At 39.6% G+C, this 19,043-nt stretch overlaps 1 protein-coding gene across 5 annotated transcripts in view; it reads left to right on the top strand.

Annotated features, from left to right (window-relative positions):
* thrb (thyroid hormone receptor beta) overlaps positions 1–17,351 on the top strand; it is a 90,377-nt gene extending 73,026 nt beyond the window's left edge. For 2 of the 5 annotated variants that reach the window (XM_044137668.1, XM_044137667.1), the window contains 7 exons: positions 4,552–4,652; positions 4,736–4,883; positions 5,908–6,113; positions 6,989–7,075; positions 7,219–7,365; positions 8,171–8,429; positions 9,652–17,351. In XM_044137668.1, the coding sequence (XP_043993603.1) occupies positions 4,552–4,652; positions 4,736–4,883; positions 5,908–6,113; positions 6,989–7,075; positions 7,219–7,365; positions 8,171–8,429; positions 9,652–9,893 (1,190 nt within the window). In that variant the 3' untranslated portion in view covers positions 9,894–17,351. Of the gene's footprint in view, positions 1–3,107; positions 3,535–4,551; positions 4,653–4,735; positions 4,884–5,907; positions 6,114–6,988; positions 7,076–7,218; positions 7,366–8,170; positions 8,430–9,651 lie in introns of those variants that run through there. The other 3 variants (XM_044137671.1, XM_044137670.1, XM_044137669.1) reach the window with 3 other exon arrangements.
* Positions 17,352–19,043: the final 1,692 nt, after the last annotated feature.

Genomic DNA, 19,043 nt, shown 5'->3' with positions numbered 1-19,043 from the left:
GAAACAATCTGTATCCATGAATCCACTTAGCTGCTAGATTAGAATAGTTGTTGCTCATTTAACTACGTTCATTTACATTTTTCTGAGTCGACTAATTAAAGGACTCTCTGAGCTCGCTGCTTTAAGACAGCAGCTGCTTACTGTGTAAACTATTTAACAGCTCACAACGGTTTGAAGCTGGTAAACCATCACACATCGCTAACGTCAGGCTCCTGTGAGGCTTAATGATGCAGCATATGCGTAAACTGCCAAACAACAATTCATCCTAATAATGCAAGTACTTTTGCACTGTGCAGCTAATGAGATTAAAAAGCCACCACTCTGCACTGCTGCTTGTCGCTTCAACACAAGTCAACGTATTTAAGACACTTTAAGCGTTATATTATATCTGGACCCATAATCACTTTGTCAGGCTTTTTGTCTCAAGGTTTAAGCTGCATTACTGGATTATCAGCGCCTGTGCTGATCATGATCTAGCTGGGAATTAAAGTGTGTCTCAAAGTATAATAGTTAGGGTTTGTTTATTGGAGCAAGAATTATTAGTGCTTTTCTTGTTAGATGTGGCACCTTTACAGAGATCTGTGCTGTTCTATACATAAAACAGTTTTTAGGTCGTCCTGCCTCAGATTCCCAGGTTAACACTGAGTGGTTGTGTTAGTCAGCTTTTATTATTTTCTTCATTTGATCAGGTGAAGCCACAGTGAGATGTAGGTCTCGTTTTCAAGAGAGACGTGAGCAAGCATACAACAACCTGGTCTTAATATTAAACTTTAATCAATAATCAACCTGAATTTTAACTGAGTGGCACTATAAATGGCATTTATATTGTATTTCTCTAATGAATATTGTTTATTTTATTTCCCTTGATTCTCTAAGACACAAAATTACAGGAGGCTTGTTTCTTTAAACTAAACCGTCTTATCTCTAACCAGCAAAAAGAATTCAGGACTTTATTTAACTGGACTGAAATAAATAGTTTTCTGATCAGAGCTTTATCTTCAGGTTGCTTTAAAAAAATTATTGCTGGACAGCAGCTGAGGGGAGATTCTCTCAGCAGGAAAACCTGAAGGAAAATGTCATAATTGTCCAGTATTTTTGTGGGAAAGGAAACAAATGTTGCTATTATCGCTGCTGCAGAAATTCATTTACCATATTGGTAACAAAACTCCCAATAAAATTTTGTTTCATGTTGATTTTGACAAGTCTTCTTCAGCAAAGAAATATTAAAGAAATAGCACAATTGTTATTCTAACGATTGTGGTTGTTAGAATATTTGACCTTTCATTAGTAGGAGCACAACTAGCAGTTCCTGGTTAGTCAGGCTACCTGCTCAGGTACTCCGGATGCAACCAGCTGCTAACAGTCTCTCAACTGGAGTTTTCAAACAGTGTTAGCTTAATAAGAGTGGTAAGAAACTGAAAAACATAGAGAATCACTAGTTAAAGAGAGGAAGTTTTGTGTCGGTCTGTTAGAGGCAGAGGAAACACCAGCAGGTTTGGAACTGTAACTATTTCAAACTTTAGTAATCAGAACATTTTTTTTAACAAACTGGAGCAGGTTCATGTTTACTGTGCTATAACCTGTCTGAGTTAGGAACAGTTAAACAAGTCTCTATTGGCAGTGATCTAAAGATACATTTCATGAAGTTTGTCACATAATTGCTGCAATTAGAAACAGTCCAAACCTCACAGACTCATTGTGCTAAAAACCTCTTCACAGAACATTCTGTGATTTTTATGAGAAAATGTTTTTGCTACTGTGGTCATTTTAAAGCAGCAGCCCATATGGGAAACGCTTTCTGCCCATATACAGTCAGCTCACTCCATCTCTGTCTGATACAGAATGGTACTTGAACGCATCTCAACTGCTTCATCAGAACCAGCAGCTGCTGGAGGATCCAGACTGGGACTCCCAGTCTGGTTCTGGTTGTCATTCTTAGCTCAAATCTTTTCTTGTGCTCAGCTTTGGAATCACTGAGGTTATTTCAATCATCTGAATATCAGGTGCTGAAGTAGATGAAGTAAAGATGACAGATCAGTGTGTGTTGCTCAGTGTGTTCTGCTTCCAGCAAACTCAGAATATCAATAAAAAGACTTGATCGTATTAAAGCTCATCCCCTGATTATTGAACAGGGAGCCTGATCAATATGGCCAAGTTCACACTAAGCATATTATCTGAAATGGACCATGACCTCATCATGTTACTCATGTGCTCCTAATTAATAATAGATAGATAGATAGATAGATAGATAGATAGATAGATAGATAGATAGATAGATAGATAGATAGATAGATAGATAGATAGATAGATAGATAGATAGATAGATAGATAGATAGATAGATAGATAGATAGATAGATAGATAGATAGATAGATAGATAGATAGATAGATAGATAGATAGATAGATAGATAGATAGATATGAAAGTGATCAAAATTAGCTGCCTTATTTCAAATCTTTTAATGATTTTATTATAGTCATTTTGTCTCATAATTTGACCTTCTAAGTCTCTGTCAAGTGAAATGCTAAATATATTTTTTACTGTATGTATTGTTGTATGGACAGAGTGGGTGAGTTTATTTGTGTAGTTTGTTTCTCAGTCAAAAATGAAATGATATTGTACACTGATTGTACACTTTAATTGGTTGTGCTCTCTCAGTGAATATATCTAAGCTGTCAGAACCACATTGAGGGAGTTGGGGCGTCTTGGAGGTAACAGAAGTGAGAGGTCTGTAAAGTCCTGTTTGGGTGAAGATGCTTCTTCCTCTTCATCAGGTCGTCTTGTGTGTCTGGAGCTTCTTTCCACCCTGAATCTTCTGTCTCAGTGCTTATTGTAGGTGCAGCACACAAAGATCCTAATCTGTGACATTGCCAGTGGAAGTGGCACATCAAGGATTTGCGGAGTGTGAGATTAGTGCCCTACGTCGTCATAAATCTCTGCTTCCCAATTTGGCCGGGTGGTGGCGGGTGGGGCAGTTGCTAGGTGTAGTCTGCGCTCCGTGGATTTGCTGGATCAAACGTTTGTTCTTCTTTGGTGCAACTTGATGAGGTTGATTTTTTTTTCTTGTTTTTTTTTTTTTTTTTTTTTTTTTCGGGAGGTTGAGGATGGATATTTGATATATTTAGCCTGATTGGTTGATCCTTCCTGATTTGTAACTCCAGAGAACAGATAGTTTATGCTGCTCTGTGGCTCTTCATGATGAACTACTGCATACCGGACATGTATGAGATGCCCCACGCTGGGGTCGGGGGCTACGCCGTTCAGGGTGGCGGGGAGCACTGCATGTACCCCGGGGATGGGGCCGGATACGGACACTATGAGCCCCAGCCCCTGCATCACCCGCCCTGCATGGAGCAAGCCTGGCCCCCCGGTCAGCACTACTCCTGCTCCTACGCTGCCGGCCCTTCCTCCTTTAAGAACGAGTTCTGCAACGTGGAGGTCCCTCTCAGCCACTTCCATCATCAGCCTGAGTATTTTCCTGAGATTAAACCTGATTATTCACATCTGCAGTGGATGCAAGGGGCCCACAGAAAAGGTATGGCTTCTGGACCTCTGGGTCAAAATGCTTTGTATGAGTGGAGTCGACTGCTGCGTGTCCAAATCCATAGGTTGCATTGATTAATCCAGGCTCCAGGAGCTGGTTTGATTAGATCTATGTGATTATTAGTGATGACTCTGTAGTGATTTATGAATCGATGCTGTGCGGCTTTTTTAAATTAAGTGTGATTAGCATGAAGCCACAACTCCTGGCATCCCGCAGTGGAAGGCAGATCCAGAGGGTTTGACTGAGGCGAGTTTAGGTTCTGTATTGATTGATGCCGAGGCAACAGAAGGCTGATGTTCGATTAATTATTTCTTCTTTTTTTTCTTTTTTTTTGTCTTTTAATAAAGCCCTAAATAGATATTGATCAGTTTGTGCACCTCCGATCCTGAGGACTGACCGGCTCCAAGCTCTGATCTCATTAGGGCCAGAGCAAGATGTTAACGAAGTTAGCTGGAAGATTACTTTAGAAGAAAAAAGACTAATCAGGGCTGGGATTCTACATAACAACACATTTAACATGATATGTTACTCACACATAGTAGAAACTGACAATAGTGTGTGTGTGTGTGTGTGATTTAAAGTAGTTTCATCTTGATGTCTTTACATTTTTTCCATTTTTGTAATTATAAGTCAGACAACAGCAAATCAGTTAAAAAGTCAAACAAAATCCAGTTTTCTACACCAATCTGGATTCTGTTTAAGAATAGAGAAACTTTTGCATTTCACTGCCTTTATCAAATTATCAAGGCAGTAATAAAGGACTTGTTACTGCCTTAATCAAATTGTCTAAGCATTTCATTCTGCATTCCTGACAAAGATCTACTGTAAGTGAATAGATGTAGATGTTTAAACCATTCCTTGATTTCTTTAGCATCACTTGTTGTGCTCAGCAGCAGATCAGCTCTACTGGATCTGGAAAACAGGAGCTTCATGAGTGACTGTTAGATATTCCGTGCTTTAAATAGAACCAAAATAAAGTGTGTCCCTGTTCTGTGTTTCTGCCTGCAGGTTACATACCGAGCTACCTGGACAAGGATGAGCTGTGTGTAGTGTGCGGGGACAAAGCCACAGGCTACCACTACCGCTGCATCACATGCGAAGGCTGCAAGGTATGGTGACGGGCCTTCTGGTTGTGTCACGCATCCGTAGCTACTGCTGATCAGCCCTGATCATGCAGCCGCTTCCTCTGCAGGGGTTCTTCAGGAGAACCATTCAGAAGAACCTGAACCCGACCTACGCCTGCAAGTACGAGGGGAAGTGTGTCATCGACAAGGTGACGAGGAACCAGTGCCAAGAATGTCGCTTCAAGAAGTGCATAGCGGTAGGAATGGCAACAGACTGTGAGTACATTAACTCCTATTGTTTTTGTTTGTCTTAATGTGTGTGTGTGTGTGTGTGTGTTAATAGTTTCTTACCCTATTCATCTTAAATTCTTTTAAAACACGGGGGATGTCTGATAATCTGTACACTAAAACCTTTGTTTCAAATAATCTCCACAAACTGGATGTGTGACGTCATTTACACAGACTGGATGATTTTAATAAAAATAAATGTTTCACTGCATCATAATGTTATTATAAACCAAAACTGCAATCAACACTGGGTATTTGTGATCCATTTTCCATACAAATAAAACAAAGCTTTTCAGCATGGTGGATATTTTCCTCCTGAATGCAAAAAAAAACTTTTAAGAAACAACATTTAAATTAGTACGTTCACTTTATTCATACCAGCCATCCAAATATTTCTGTTAAATATTTAATAAAAAATAAAAAAAAATTAAAATTTTAAAATTTTATATTTAAATATTTAAGAAAAAAAAATTCACAATTCAAAGTAAAAAAAAAATTCAAAATTTAGGATTAGAATAAATTACAAAATAAAAACTTTTTAACAAAATATTAGCTCATTTAGAATTATTCTAAACTATTGATTATTTAATTTAAAAAAAAAAACCTAAGAATTACAGAGCTCTAATTCACAACACAATGTAACTAACAAACACAACCCTCAACATGAAACCTACTTATAATCTGTGCAGTAAGAAAAACTGAAAAAAATAAAATTATTAATTATTAGTAAAAGGAAATACATCTTTATGAAATTGTATTTCCAGTTCTCTGCTTTTCATTAGATTGAAAACAAACATAGAAAATTCGGCTTAAAATATGTCTGTCCATAATATTTATTCATTTCAGAGACAAACTAACAAGTCTCATAATACATCTGTAATAATAAAAGGTTTGCTGGTTGTGAATGCAGAGTGTGTGTCAGCTTTAGGCTGAGTCTCTCCCCTCTGACCCCTGGTTTGTGTTCCTGTCTGCTCTCATCATCCCCGCTCTCCGCCGCTGCTCTCTGCTCCAGTGGTTCTGGACGACAGCAAGAGGCTGGCCAAGCGGAAGCTGATCGAGGAGAACCGGGAGCGCCGGCGGAGGGAGGAGCTGCAGAAGACGGCGTGGGACCGACTGGAGCCCACCCAGGAGGAGTGGGAGCTCATCCGCCTGGTGACGGAGGCCCACATGTCCACCAACGCTCAGGGCAGCCACTGGAAGCAGAAGAGGAAATTCCTGGTGAGACGTCCCCCCCCCATCCCGCCCGCCCCCCTCCTCTTCCTCACCACAGCCGTCATTGCATTGATTTACTCTGCCTCATCCGAGCCCCCAGCCCATCACAGCCCTGTTCCCCCTCTGCCTCCACAGCCACTGTTCCACTGCTCCCTATGTTAATATGTCCATGTGTTGTTTTTGTATCTCCTTGTAGAGGAGGTGAGGAGAGTTAGCTGGACGAAGGAGAACAGTGTTCCTGAACGCAGCAGCACTTATTTAAAATGGAGCATCTTACTTTTGTCATGTTTTCTCTCTCTAAGCAACAACCTTTAACTGCTGCCACTAATCACTCAATTTTACTTTCAAAGTTCTCTTTTGTTGTCGTTTTTTTCCCTCTCTTCAGCGGCTTCTGATTTTATGCTTCAGAGCTGTTTTTTGTTGTTTTGTTTCTTTAACAAATTAGCTTTTTTTTCTGTTTAATCTAATAATTCTGTTCAGATTAAGTTTGTCTGCTGGGAATTTCATCTTGAGTTTCTGTGGCAGGATTCCAACTACATTTTTGTGGCATTTATATATTCGGCCCCGTTATGTTTTTGTTCTCGATTTGAGTATTCTTATCTGAATATTCTCATGTCTGTCATGGTTAAAACCATGTTTGTGTAAAATTATCGCAGTAACAGTCATATTAGTGACTCTTGTTAAAATTGGAAAGCTACTGTTTAAAGGAAACTTCCGTGTTTTAATCCCGCCACAGAAACTCAGCTGGATGTCCTTCATCTCTGCGCCTGTTTTCTGTCTGCTCACCTTTCACCTGTCCTCAGTTTAACTTGTTTTCTTCTTAGTTGACTTGACACGGGTTCTTCATTGAAACTTCACGATTCCTATTGATCATCCAACAGGTCGAGGAAGCAATGCTTCTTAATGAAATAACATGTAATTTATTCTATACTTCTGACCAGAGTGCAGCAGGGGTGAAGGACACTAAGGTAAGAACCTGCAGCTATAACCAGTAAAATCATAACAGGTCCCCAAACTAGTTTCCCAAGATCGACACATGAATGTTATTTTAATAAAACAAAAATCATAAAATATGTAAACTGGATACTTTTCCCTGTTCTCTGTCCTCCAGCCTGAGGATTGTGGTCAAGCCTCCATGGTTAATGCAGCTGAGGAAAACAAAGTGGATATTGAAGCCTTCAGTCAGTTTACAAAAATTATCACCCCTGCCATAACCCGAGTGGTGGACTTTGCCAAAAAACTGCCAATGTTCTGTGAGGTGAGTGTCAGAGGCGAGAGCTCTGCTGCCGGTCAACACGGCAAAAAACTGATCCAAGAGAGTTTGGACCCTTTTCTCAGTGTCAAAGTTGTGTAACTAAAGAGTATTATTTTAGGTTTACCTGCAAATCTGTTGTGTTTTTTCTAGTTAAGCATGAAAAGGTGTATTATTTATGTTTCTATAATTATGAAACAAAACTATACACAAATTCTGAAACGGTTTAACCAAATGGAATTAGACCAACAGTTTGAAAAAAATCTGTATAAATAAGGAAAATACATTTCTCTATTTGTTCAAGTTCATTTAAATTATTGAAATTATTCTGTTTGCATTGTTTATTAAAATAAGAAGAAATATTTTGTCTTGTCAAATAGGATTTTTTTTTACATAATTTTCTCTATAGATAATAAAATATATTTCAAAGTATATGAATAAACAAGGAATAAAAGGGATACTACAGATAATATGGCATAACAATAATAAGTAAATATTGTTGAAGTTATTGGAAAGAAGTCTTGTAACCTTGAAAGCTTAAATTAAATGTCATATTTAATATGACAGCAATTTTCGTTGTAATTTGCATTATGAATCAAATTATAAAACCTTCGACTTTGGCTGTTTTAAGTTATTCCACGCTTAGTAGATAACACTAATGCTAATGCTGTTAGCATCATGCCACCATTAGCATTGCTAGTGTTGAGTTTTCTTCCTCTGTGTGATTCCACTCTCTGACGGTCATCAACTGACGGTCATCAACTGACGGTCATCAACTGACGGTCATCTCTGTGTGTCCCGACGTTCCCAGCTGCCTTGTGAAGACCAGATCATCCTGCTGAAAGGTTGCTGCATGGAGATCATGTCGCTGCGAGCGGCCGTACGCTACGACCCGGACAGCGAAACCCTCACGCTCAACGGGGAAATGGCCGTGACTCGAGGTCAGCTGAAAAACGGAGGACTGGGCGTGGTGTCGGACGCCATCTTTGATCTGGGCGTGTCGTTGGCCTCCTTCAACCTGGATGACTCTGAGGTGGCTCTCCTGCAGGCTGTAATCCTTCTGTCATCCGGTAAGCCGGATGAAAACCCACCGCTCTGCTCCTCTCCTGTTTACTTTATATTTATAGATGTTTTTATATTAATCGTTAAACTTTAAACCAGCAGATTGTTTGGTGCGTGCTCCATCCACCAACACTGGCTTTACTCCATCTTCTGTTGCCGGCACAGATTGAGTGAATACTTGGCTTTGACATGAAATCCATATTAAACAATCAATTAATTAACATAATCAATGTGAGGAGCTTTGTCCAGCTAGCTTGGGTCTGTGTGCTCCTCAGTGAAGATCAATACTGCTCATGCAGAACGGAGGCGGGGCCAAGCTACCCTTCTGTTCTGCTCAGTGGGAACATTTCTAGTTTGCACATTTTCAATGCTATTTGAAAATGTGCAAATAACATTTTCAAGTACCTTCTCAAAACTCTTAATACAAATCAAATCATGTGCTGAGGAGAGGTCAAAGTGCAAAAGAAGAATTCCATGTTGGTCATTCAAGTTAACATGAACTGTTTACAGAATAGGACCAAATCATACAAAACATCTGTAAATAGTTTTGTAAAAATATAAATAAGAAAAGGCAATTGTTAGCTCTTAGCATCACACATCTTTCATCTCCGGTTCAGCTTATAAGAGACGTCGTGGAACAGGAAGTTAAGTTAGAAGCCTGGTTAGAGTGTGTGAGACAGAGAGACACAACCTGAAGAGAATAAATGAGTTCAGTTGAACAATTCACAACATCCAGACATCAGAACATGAACAAAACTCCTGCCAATGTTTATACCAGTTTAAAAGTTACTTTCTGCTGGGGGTGGCTGTTTATTGTGTTAAATGTGTTTACCTGATTAGATTTTGATTTATGGTCATAAGAAATTTTAATTAATCATATGTTGAGACCCATAAAATTAAAAATTTTAAAATGATCACAACATCACCAGAAAAATATTGGGAAAAACTTTCAGTGTGTATCGCCCACCCCTACTTTATGATCACCTTTTATTTTCATTTCTTCTTTTTTATTATTATTTTTTGCTTTATCCACTCAATAATAAATATAAACAGTTCATGTAACAACTAAAATAAATGATGACTGAAAAGGAGCAGAAAGAAGTATTAACTTATGATATCTGCCTCCGGTTCACATAAAAAGAAAATTAGCTTCTCCTTTAAATGCAGCAAACTCATTTAGGATTTTCTGCCGCCTCCTGGTTGTCATAGTAACTGTGGTTGTGTGCCCAGATCGTCCAGGCCTGACCAGCGTGGAGCGGATCGAGCGTTGCCAAGAAGAGTTCCTGCTGGCCTTTGAACATTACATCAACTACCGCAAGCACAAGGTGGCGCACTTCTGGCCCAAGCTGCTGATGAAGGTGACGGACCTGCGTATGATCGGCGCCTGCCACGCCAGCCGCTTCCTCCACATGAAAGTGGAGTGTCCCACTGAGCTGTTCCCTCCACTCTTCCTGGAGGTCTTCGAGGACTGACCAACGGACGGCAGTGTATGAGTGTGTTTGGACTGTGTGTACATGTGTCGCCCAAAGCCTGGGCGCCCTGGTGGTCTCGGGGGCGGTACCAGCCGGAGGCCCGTCTCCCCGAACTCTCTGATAGCACTACTGAGTGTCACTTCATTCCATAGTTTAGGACTAGCTCCCTGGTCTAGTTTTGGATGAAACCATTCCTCACATTGCGGGTACATGTGAATAGCCTTTATTTCTTTTCCTGGTTTGTCGTTATTTTTGTGCATATAACCTCTCACCTCCAATTTGACTCTAGTTTTGTTTTTGTTTTTCTTTCTTGACAATTGTACAGTTGGTATAACGGTGATTTTATTCACAGCTCTTTGAACGTTATTGTTTTGGGGGTTTTTTTCTTTATGTTTTACAGAAACTCAGTGAAAGTTGACCCGATGCAGAGAATCAGAGCAGCTCTGATGGTTCTGTCTTTGGTTTCTGGTTCATTCACTCTGTCCTGAGGAATCCCACTGTCTCCTGACTCACTCCCAAAGCCAGCTGCTCGTATCAAATAAAGCTGCGTTCAGAAGCTCTCGAAAAAAATCGGAATTTTGGAAGCAGGCGGCTGCTGCGTCACTGTGACTGAGCTGCACAACCCCCACTGTTCTGCTGCACACTGCTAGGCAGCTGGCTGAAAGAAGCCTGCTGCACTTTTCTCACTCTTACCAGAAAATACACAATAAAGTAGCTGTTATTCTATAGTAAGCAGAATCAAATGTTCTCTTCTACACAATTAGCAACTCGTACATTTCGTCTAGTTCTTATTTATTGTCACAATCTAAATAAAAAACAAACAACATCATCGTAATATACCAGATTACTTTTTTTAGAAAATATTTTTGCTACAATGTTTTAAATGAAAATAGCTTTTTTGTTCGTCTTAATAGCCTGAAATGTTTCTCCGGCCGATCTTACTGGAGGAACATCACACCTATCCTCAGATGACGCTCCATGCTGGGAGAAAAGCTAAACAATGTGCAGCATCATTTAGAACGGAATGTATAAAGCATGATTTGTTTTGTTTTTTATTTGGTTAGAGTTTTGCAGAGCTATATTTTCGTAACACAGAAATACTCTAACTAGATGCTTAAAACACTTTGTGGCAATCTATAACAGCTGGGAAAACGAATCAAACTAAGGTGCTAGCTCTCTGTTTCAGGGAAGATTCTGAATACTAATATCTTCTTAGCAGATCCCCACAGCAAGAAATGCAAAATTAGAATTTTAAAATTTTGTTGCAAAAATTTGAATCGCCACGGAAGTCCGACTAAACTGAAACAAGCTGATCAAATGGGAGATTCAGACTGAGCCGACAGCTGAGGGAACGCAGCTGTAGCTGCAGCAGTAGATGCTGCAGGAGTAGATGCTCCAGCAGAAGATGCTGCAGCAGCAGATGCTGCAGCAGCAGTAGCATCTAGATGCTGTGTTAAACTGCTCCTCATCCCCACAAACTGCTCAGGAATAACTAACACAACTTCACTGCTGGCCAGAACCTCAATCACTGCACATCATAAGAAATCTGATTTTGTGCCAAAATAAAGTGCGTGACCTCCACCCCCCTACCCTCATCACACCCATTGAAATCATTTCTTAGATGTTAAGATGGTGAATATTATCATATTTAATATCTTGTAAAACGTGACGCGGTCAGAGAGTGAGTCATGTTTCAGTGAAGATCTCAGCCATGGTGATCGGCGCTCTCATCCAATCATGTCAGTATTGTTTTCTCTCCGTTTCCAGCTCTCTGTAATCACAACACTGTAAGCTGAAGCAGTGATGTCATGGTGCTATGATGGTGAAATGAACTGAGTTCTCATTTACATGTCTGAATCGCAGCCTGGCATTCAGCGACACAAATGTAGACTATAACCCAAACATAATGTCATGTACAGTAGACCTGACAGCTCCACCAATCAGCCATAACATCATGACTGTGTCGGCACGCCGTTCCTTCCAAACCCGTTAACAGTGACGCCGCCGTCAGTGGCTCATCGTTTCGCTCTAGATGATCTCTAACATCATCAGATGTTCAGTTGGACTGGAACCGGGCCAGAACCTCTGAGAGGGAAAGGAAAACACAAAATCTTACCAAGAAGTTTTGTCTTGTTTTCAGTGCAAATATCTCCACAGCACACTTGAAGTAAGACAGAAGTTACTTTTAAGTTAGTTTTTAGCCAGATAAAGGAGTTTCTTACATATAGATTTAAAAAGTTATAGTTCCACTGGCAGATTTTCTTCACAACTAAGCAATGTTTGTTTATTTGTTTATTTATTTGGGTCCCTTCAGCCATCGCCATAACGATAGCTGCTCTTCCTGGGATCCACAATGAATCAATCAGTTGCATGAAAATTTAAAATGAGCTTGATCATTTCCATATTTTTGGAAGGCCAGTTTTGTTTACAGACACATAATAATTCATTTTTCTCATGGGTCGACTGTCTGTGGTTTCCATTTCTGTTTTATTTATTGTTTTTGGTTGATTTTACATATTTCAAATATCTTCCAGTTCCAGTATTAAGTGTTCTTTACGAAATTAAAGTTTATTGGTCTTTAGTGTTGTTATGCCATTATCAATGCATGACTTAAAAATGGTCTCATAAAACCAGTTGTATCATTTATCATAATCATTTCTGGGGCAACTTATCAGTTAGCAAAATGTGTTATCATGATAAAGACTTTATGTGTCCAGAACCACCTGAGACATTTTCCTGATTTAAGTGAAAAAATCCACTTGTGGAAATTATGCTTTAACAATTAATGACTCAAAACGAGCTGCTATGACTTGGAGAAAAGTCACTTGAAAGTTATTTTTGTCTAATTTCAAGTGTGCCAAGATATCAGTACTGGACTCTAAACCAAATACATGGTATTATTTTGTGTTTTTTCAGTGTTGGTCAGTTTATTATTATTATTACTAGTATTAGTATTAGTATGAAGGTCTGAACTCAACCATGACAGTTAGAGGTACATATGGAGGCTTCAGGTTCTGGTCCAGTTTAGCAGAACTCAGTCCCAGCCGTCCATGTAATGTAAAACCAGATCAGACCAACAGGCTCCTCCCATTCTGCTGAGCCACACAGAGGAGCATGACTGAGCTGAGTGCTCTGAGCGCAGACGGCGGCGAGCCCAGCGAACAGCACCGCACAGAGTTCTGACACCTTTCCACCTGAATCAGCACTTTGAGCTGCAGCTGAGCAACCAGGCCGGGTTTCTGCTAACAAAGAGATGAAAAAGGCAAAGGAGGGAGACCTTATGTGGTGTAATGTTTAAATTATGAATCTCCATGGTGATAGAGGAAGCAAATCCTTAAGTATGCAGTAATATGTTAGGGTTTCAAATTGTCTACATTATGAGTCAGAAACAATCACAGCCCTATCAGGATTCCCTTATGAGACACCTGGGAATGTCAGAAGCGTCCTCATGCTTTGGGGTCTTCACATGTCAACCAGGAGTCTGACTCCATGGAAAAAAACTAAAAGCAAATGAAATAGGCCAATTGTATTTCCTATAGGAAAGGAATGGTGTTGAATTTGCTGTATTATCAACAATACGGCAAAGTTATTGACAAAATACGTCTAGTTCTCGCATTGTTTGGGGCTTGATTGAACAAATTTATTCTCAGAATAAAAACACGTTTTGCATCACTTTCTTTCTAAATGTTTGCCACGTTCAGCCGAGTTCAATCAGTTTTGTGTCATCAGTTTGGGTGCAGCGAAGTTTTCAGTAAAAGTCTCTGGATAAACATGACATGGTGGGACTGAACAGGACGTCAGTGGTTCACCCCCACTAGCCAGTGGTCATAATGTTATGGCTGATTGAGTGACATGCTCAGGATCTGAAGGCTGAATGAATGTTAACTTGTCCAAAACAAACTTGATCTCATCAGCTGGCCGTCATCCAGCAAAGAAGCTGGTAAAATTGTGAAAAGAAAAAAAACAACATCTCACTTTCATGTCATTGTTTTAATCAGCATGTTGTGTTTTTGTTGATGTTTAGAGATTATCAGGGTTTTATTCCAGTGGAAAGAGTTTTATTCGTCTGTCTGGTTTTCACAAAGCTTCCCTCTCCACCTGAAAACAGCTTGTGGTTTTATTTTGTACTTTTTCTCTCATTTCTGTGAAGTGATGCCTTTTTATCAAAGCAATAGACTTGCTACAGTGTTAGGATGACCTGGACCTCACACCAACACACACACACACCTCGCAAACTGTACAGGTTGAAACAAAATGCACAGACAATCAGATGGAGGAGGACGCAAAGGTGCCCAAACTCAGGTAGCCCAACCTGAAATGCAGGGTCAGGCCATTTGGGGAAGCAGCACTGACCACCTTTACGTGCACACGCTTACTGTCACATAATGACTTTGTAGGTAGAGGGTCTATCTGTGGTCTGACCTCTTGTTACAAACAGATTCTATGTCGTGTGGCCCTCTTCAACCAAAAACGTCCAGGAAGTAAACTCAGGGAACTAAACAAGGCCCCATGTCTCCCCTCACTTTTATTATTTCTGATCCCTTTTCTATATTTATTTATTAAACAATAAAAGTTCACTAAAAAAAATAGACAGATAACACTAACATGTTCTACTGATGAATTGCCAGATCCAAAGTGGATTCAAAATTGTCTTATGAAAGAGAATAAACTTGATTTCAGAGTAAATACATATTATACTGTCTGGTTATAATGCAAAACCAATGGATGTAGCATTTGGTGTTAAATACTATTAGCAATACAAGTCCATAATATATGTCCCTTCATTTTAAGTGTTCAAACACAAAAGGAACATGTTTTTAAAATATATATTTTACAAATAAAAGAATATAACATTAACCATAAGAAGAGCTGATAATTAAATCAGCTGCAGTTTTCAATACTTCTGTTTGTATCCAATATGGCTGGTGAGCGGCCATATTGGATACAAAACTGGTCTGTTGGTGAGCTTTGTCTTTCCCGGTTTGAATTATGATGTTGGAGGCAGAAGGGAAGGGTGTATAAATGAGTAACCATAGAAACCAGGAGTTCATGTTTTTTCAAGTTACAAGAGATTATGAGACTCATGAAGCACTTTGAAACGTCTTGGGATGTTAGCTGTTAGCTTCCTCTGTGTCTTCCAGTCTGGTCTTATCTAGTTATTGTATCAATCAAATGGGAACAAAATACACACTTTTTATCAATCAATATCAATTAATATAGAAATAAGTCAGAGATCTGGTCTTCGTCATGTTAACACATGCTAAATGTCCAGATGTCAGATGGACACTAATATCACTGTAATGCATAAACATTATGTTTAAAAAAGTTTCTTCCTGGGTTTAAGCACATGAGCAGCAGCCATGATGCTATGATATAATGCTAATGGTTATCTGATCATCAGTGGGTGGGAACATCTAGGAAGCAGAACTTTACTCAGTTTGATACTCTGGTCCTTCGAGGTTTGTGTTAGCTCAATGCTAATAAAGAACACCATCAATGATCCTGAAGTAGCAACTGTGCCATAGATCAGAACATGTTCTTACGTGTTTAGAAAGTCATTTCCAAACTATGTCATCATTGTAGAGTAACAAGGAATTGTCACAAATTGATGTTAAAGTTGAAACCATTGGAACAGATTTTACCATGAGCGTTCAGGCAGAACCACCTCAGGATCTGCTTTGTTCTGTTGGACAAATCAGAAACTAACAACGTCTACAGGCAACAGTCAGCATGTTCTCTGTTAAAGTAGGACTTGTTTGGAATAGTTCTTTGCAGAAAGTCTTTTTTGAGACATACATGATGAAGTTACTAAGACCTAGTCAAAGTTCAGTCAAAGCTCAACCAAAATCAAATGTATAATGACCACATCTTAATTTAGCTGTGAAAAAACAAAAATGCCTTCAGATGTTAATATTCCATCTATCAACAGTAAGGTTTAAATGTTACTTCACTTCACCAAATATGTTAAGAGCAACGGAAGGCTGCTGGTGCAGTCCTGACTAAACACTCTTAAGGATGTGTGTAGTTAGTTCCTTCTCAGCCTGGTTTGGACATTTGCAGGTTCCTGAGGTCAAACTCAGTGTGGTTGAAGTTCAAATCAAACATAAATGTCACAGGAATCAACTGGACTTTTTTTTTTTTTTACACTTCTGCTGACTTTTGTCTTAAAGCAGAAGCCCTGCTGGACGGCCTCAATTTATTAAAATGTTCCTTAAGTGTTTAACTCTGTGGAAAGAGGAGGGGAAATATTTTTTGAGCTCATATTGCTAGCCGCATTTAGCTTTGTTATTGGTTTCCTGAACCAAAGCTGGAAAACACCTTGGATAATTCCCAGTTGGGATTCTGAGATAAATGACTCCAGGATGCTTTGGACCAACACTGAACCTGTGTTTTTGTTCAGTTCGCAAACTTTTTATTTCAGTAAATCTTAAGTAAAGTTGATTTTAACAGTTCAGTTAAAACCATGATGAGTCTCCTCTCTCTCTTTTGTTTTTGTCTATTGAGAATGATCAAAGGGTCCATAAACAACAAAACAGTTCAACTGATCTTCTCCTAATATCACACTCCTGCTCTGCTGTCTTGTCCTGTCAGGAGGACGGAAGCAGCTCAAAGTCCAGCTTTCTGTTTCCAAATGAATCTCTAGGAAAACTTCATGTTGTGTTTGTGAAGGCAGAACTCCAGATGAACAAACCAAAACTGACGATTTCCTCCAAACGCAAACTCAGTTCTGGTTTCAGACCCTGAGTCCGTTTTCCTTTTCATCATGTTCTCATTGTCGGTGCACAGAAACGTTGTCAGTGCTGACGGAACCGGCGCCTGTTCACTGTTCTCTCTCCCCACTTGTTCTTCTCAAGGTTACTCAGTCACAAACCAATCACAAGACTTGCACCATAGAAAAGCTTTTTTTTTCTTTTTTGCAGTAAAGTTGAAATAGGATGTATATTTTCAGAATGCAGATTTTTTTTTAATGTTGGCATAAGATGAACATGGTATTGTTTTTGCATAGTATTAATTGCTCTCGTGCTGACCCAACATCATGGCAGAGGAACCGAGCAAAGCAGCTAAAATCATAAAATGTTAGTGCAGCATCAGTTGTTCAGTAAAATCCATATTACAGGACTGTAGCTGGACTTCACTGTCAGTACAAAATGCAGCAGCTACACTTGCACACAAGTGTAGGAGAAATCTCTGGATGCTGGTGCAGCCACTGTCAGCCCAGACGTCCCTCCTTTGTACATTGAGTGCCGTTCCTTGTATGACCCGTTCTGACACTGACTGGAAGAGAAAGGCAGTGATAGTGCGAATGAATTGGTTTTACTGGAACCGTCCTCTGGTAATCGGCTCCCCAGCGGTCGTACATGAACACAGAGGACCTGGGGAAGGTTTTGAAATGCACACAATGGATGATGGTTGCAAGTAATGTGAACTGGCTCTTGAGAATAAACATGGTTTTAAGAGTTTTGTCTTTGCATGGGTTTTTTTTCATCTATTGTCTTTTTCTACATGAAACGAATAATCTTAATGTCAGACCTTCGGTATTAAATACATCCAGGTAATCCATATTTGATTCAAATTACATTTAACAATGTATAAAATCAGTTCATTGTTGTTGTCATGCCAAACTAGGTAATTAATAAGGATGTTTTTCAAACTGAGGGCTCAGAAAACATTCCTCTGTGCTCCATCCACCACTCAGCCAGCAACCTATTTAAAGCTGAAGTCCAGTGGAGGGTCCAGTCTGCTCCCAGCCTGATGTTGGCCTTGTAAGGGTAATAAAGTTTGATCATGTGGATAAGAGCCCTGGACCACATGCCAGAGTAGAGAAACAACAACTTAGGTTAATGAAATTTGTTAACATAAGAATAGTTAGACATCAGACATTTAGTTATTGAGCTCCTTCAAGTTACTTTTCACACTTCATTTAGTTCTTGAGCAGAACTGCATGTAGAAACTCTGAATTTAGTTCCTGATCCGCTTCAAAATCCATTTATACACACGTATATTAATATACACACATATAATAATGCATGTTTTGCAAAAGTTTTACTTCTTTTATGTATGTAATCAGTATTCAAGTTTTTGAAAATTATGAAGTAATAGTCCATTTCATTTGTAATAACAGCTACATTAATGGAGATATAATAAACCTGCCATGCATCACTTCACACCTGCTGATGCTTAGGACTAATGTTGACCTAATGTGTCATTCATATTAGGAAGATCTCTCTTTTTTGCCTCCATCTCCAGGGGCCACATCCTTCTGAATTGGCCCCTGGTCATAGGAACTTCTGGACCTGAACAACAATCTGACATCTGGTCGTGCTTTCAGAGCTCATCGACCCTGGACATGAACCCAGTGTGTTCTGGTTCTGGTTCTGGTGGACCTTAAGGTCAGTGACTCACCACTGGACGTTCTGGTCCTCCGGACGTGTTCAGGATCATCTGCTTGGCCCGATCCACTCCGAGATCCTGTGATGACACCATGTCACCAGATCTGACTCCTTCCTTCTTACAGTAGTCGTAGTGATGCCCAGGTGTCATCCTGCCAGCCTTAAACCAGAAGATGCAGCCGGTTCTGGAGAATCTCTTCAGAATCCCCTGGTCAGGTTTTGTGGACCTACAGACGGGTCAGTCCTCCTCAGAACGATCAGCTGGTGTTACAGAAGTAGTGAAGTTTTATAGTTTAGTTGTCTGTAATGTAGCGTATCAAACATCAGCTACAGTGTTTTGATCCTGCAGATTTGGGGAATAACTGTAAAATGAAAAATTAAATGATGCTTTGGTACACTTTTATTTTGTCTACAACAGTAACAGACTCTTGTTTTTCTCCTTCTCAGCGGCGCTGACAGCTGCTCACCACGGAGCAGGAGAGGGCAGATTCATCTCGCTCCTCCAGCAAATGTTACTTAGGTGCTTCTTATATTACCATGGTTTACATACCACTTTAAATTTTGATTACTAGAGTTATGATTTTTCATGAGAAGATTTGTTAGTGCAAGATTTGTTGCAGCTTGAGATGAGTTTTATTTTGCAGCACTGGCTAAAGAGGCTTGTTGAATGGAACAGGGTGATGACCCCTGCATGTGATGACGATGCTTTTGTATTTGTGCAACTGCCTCAGTGATATATTAACTTATGTTATTGAACATC

The sequence above is a fragment of the Gambusia affinis genome, linkage group LG14, assembly GCF_019740435.1.
Source record: "Gambusia affinis linkage group LG14, SWU_Gaff_1.0, whole genome shotgun sequence".
Taxonomy (NCBI): Eukaryota; Metazoa; Chordata; class Actinopteri; order Cyprinodontiformes; family Poeciliidae; genus Gambusia; species Gambusia affinis.
Note: the sequence above shows the minus strand (reverse complement) of the source record. Positions and strands in the feature narration are given on the sequence as shown.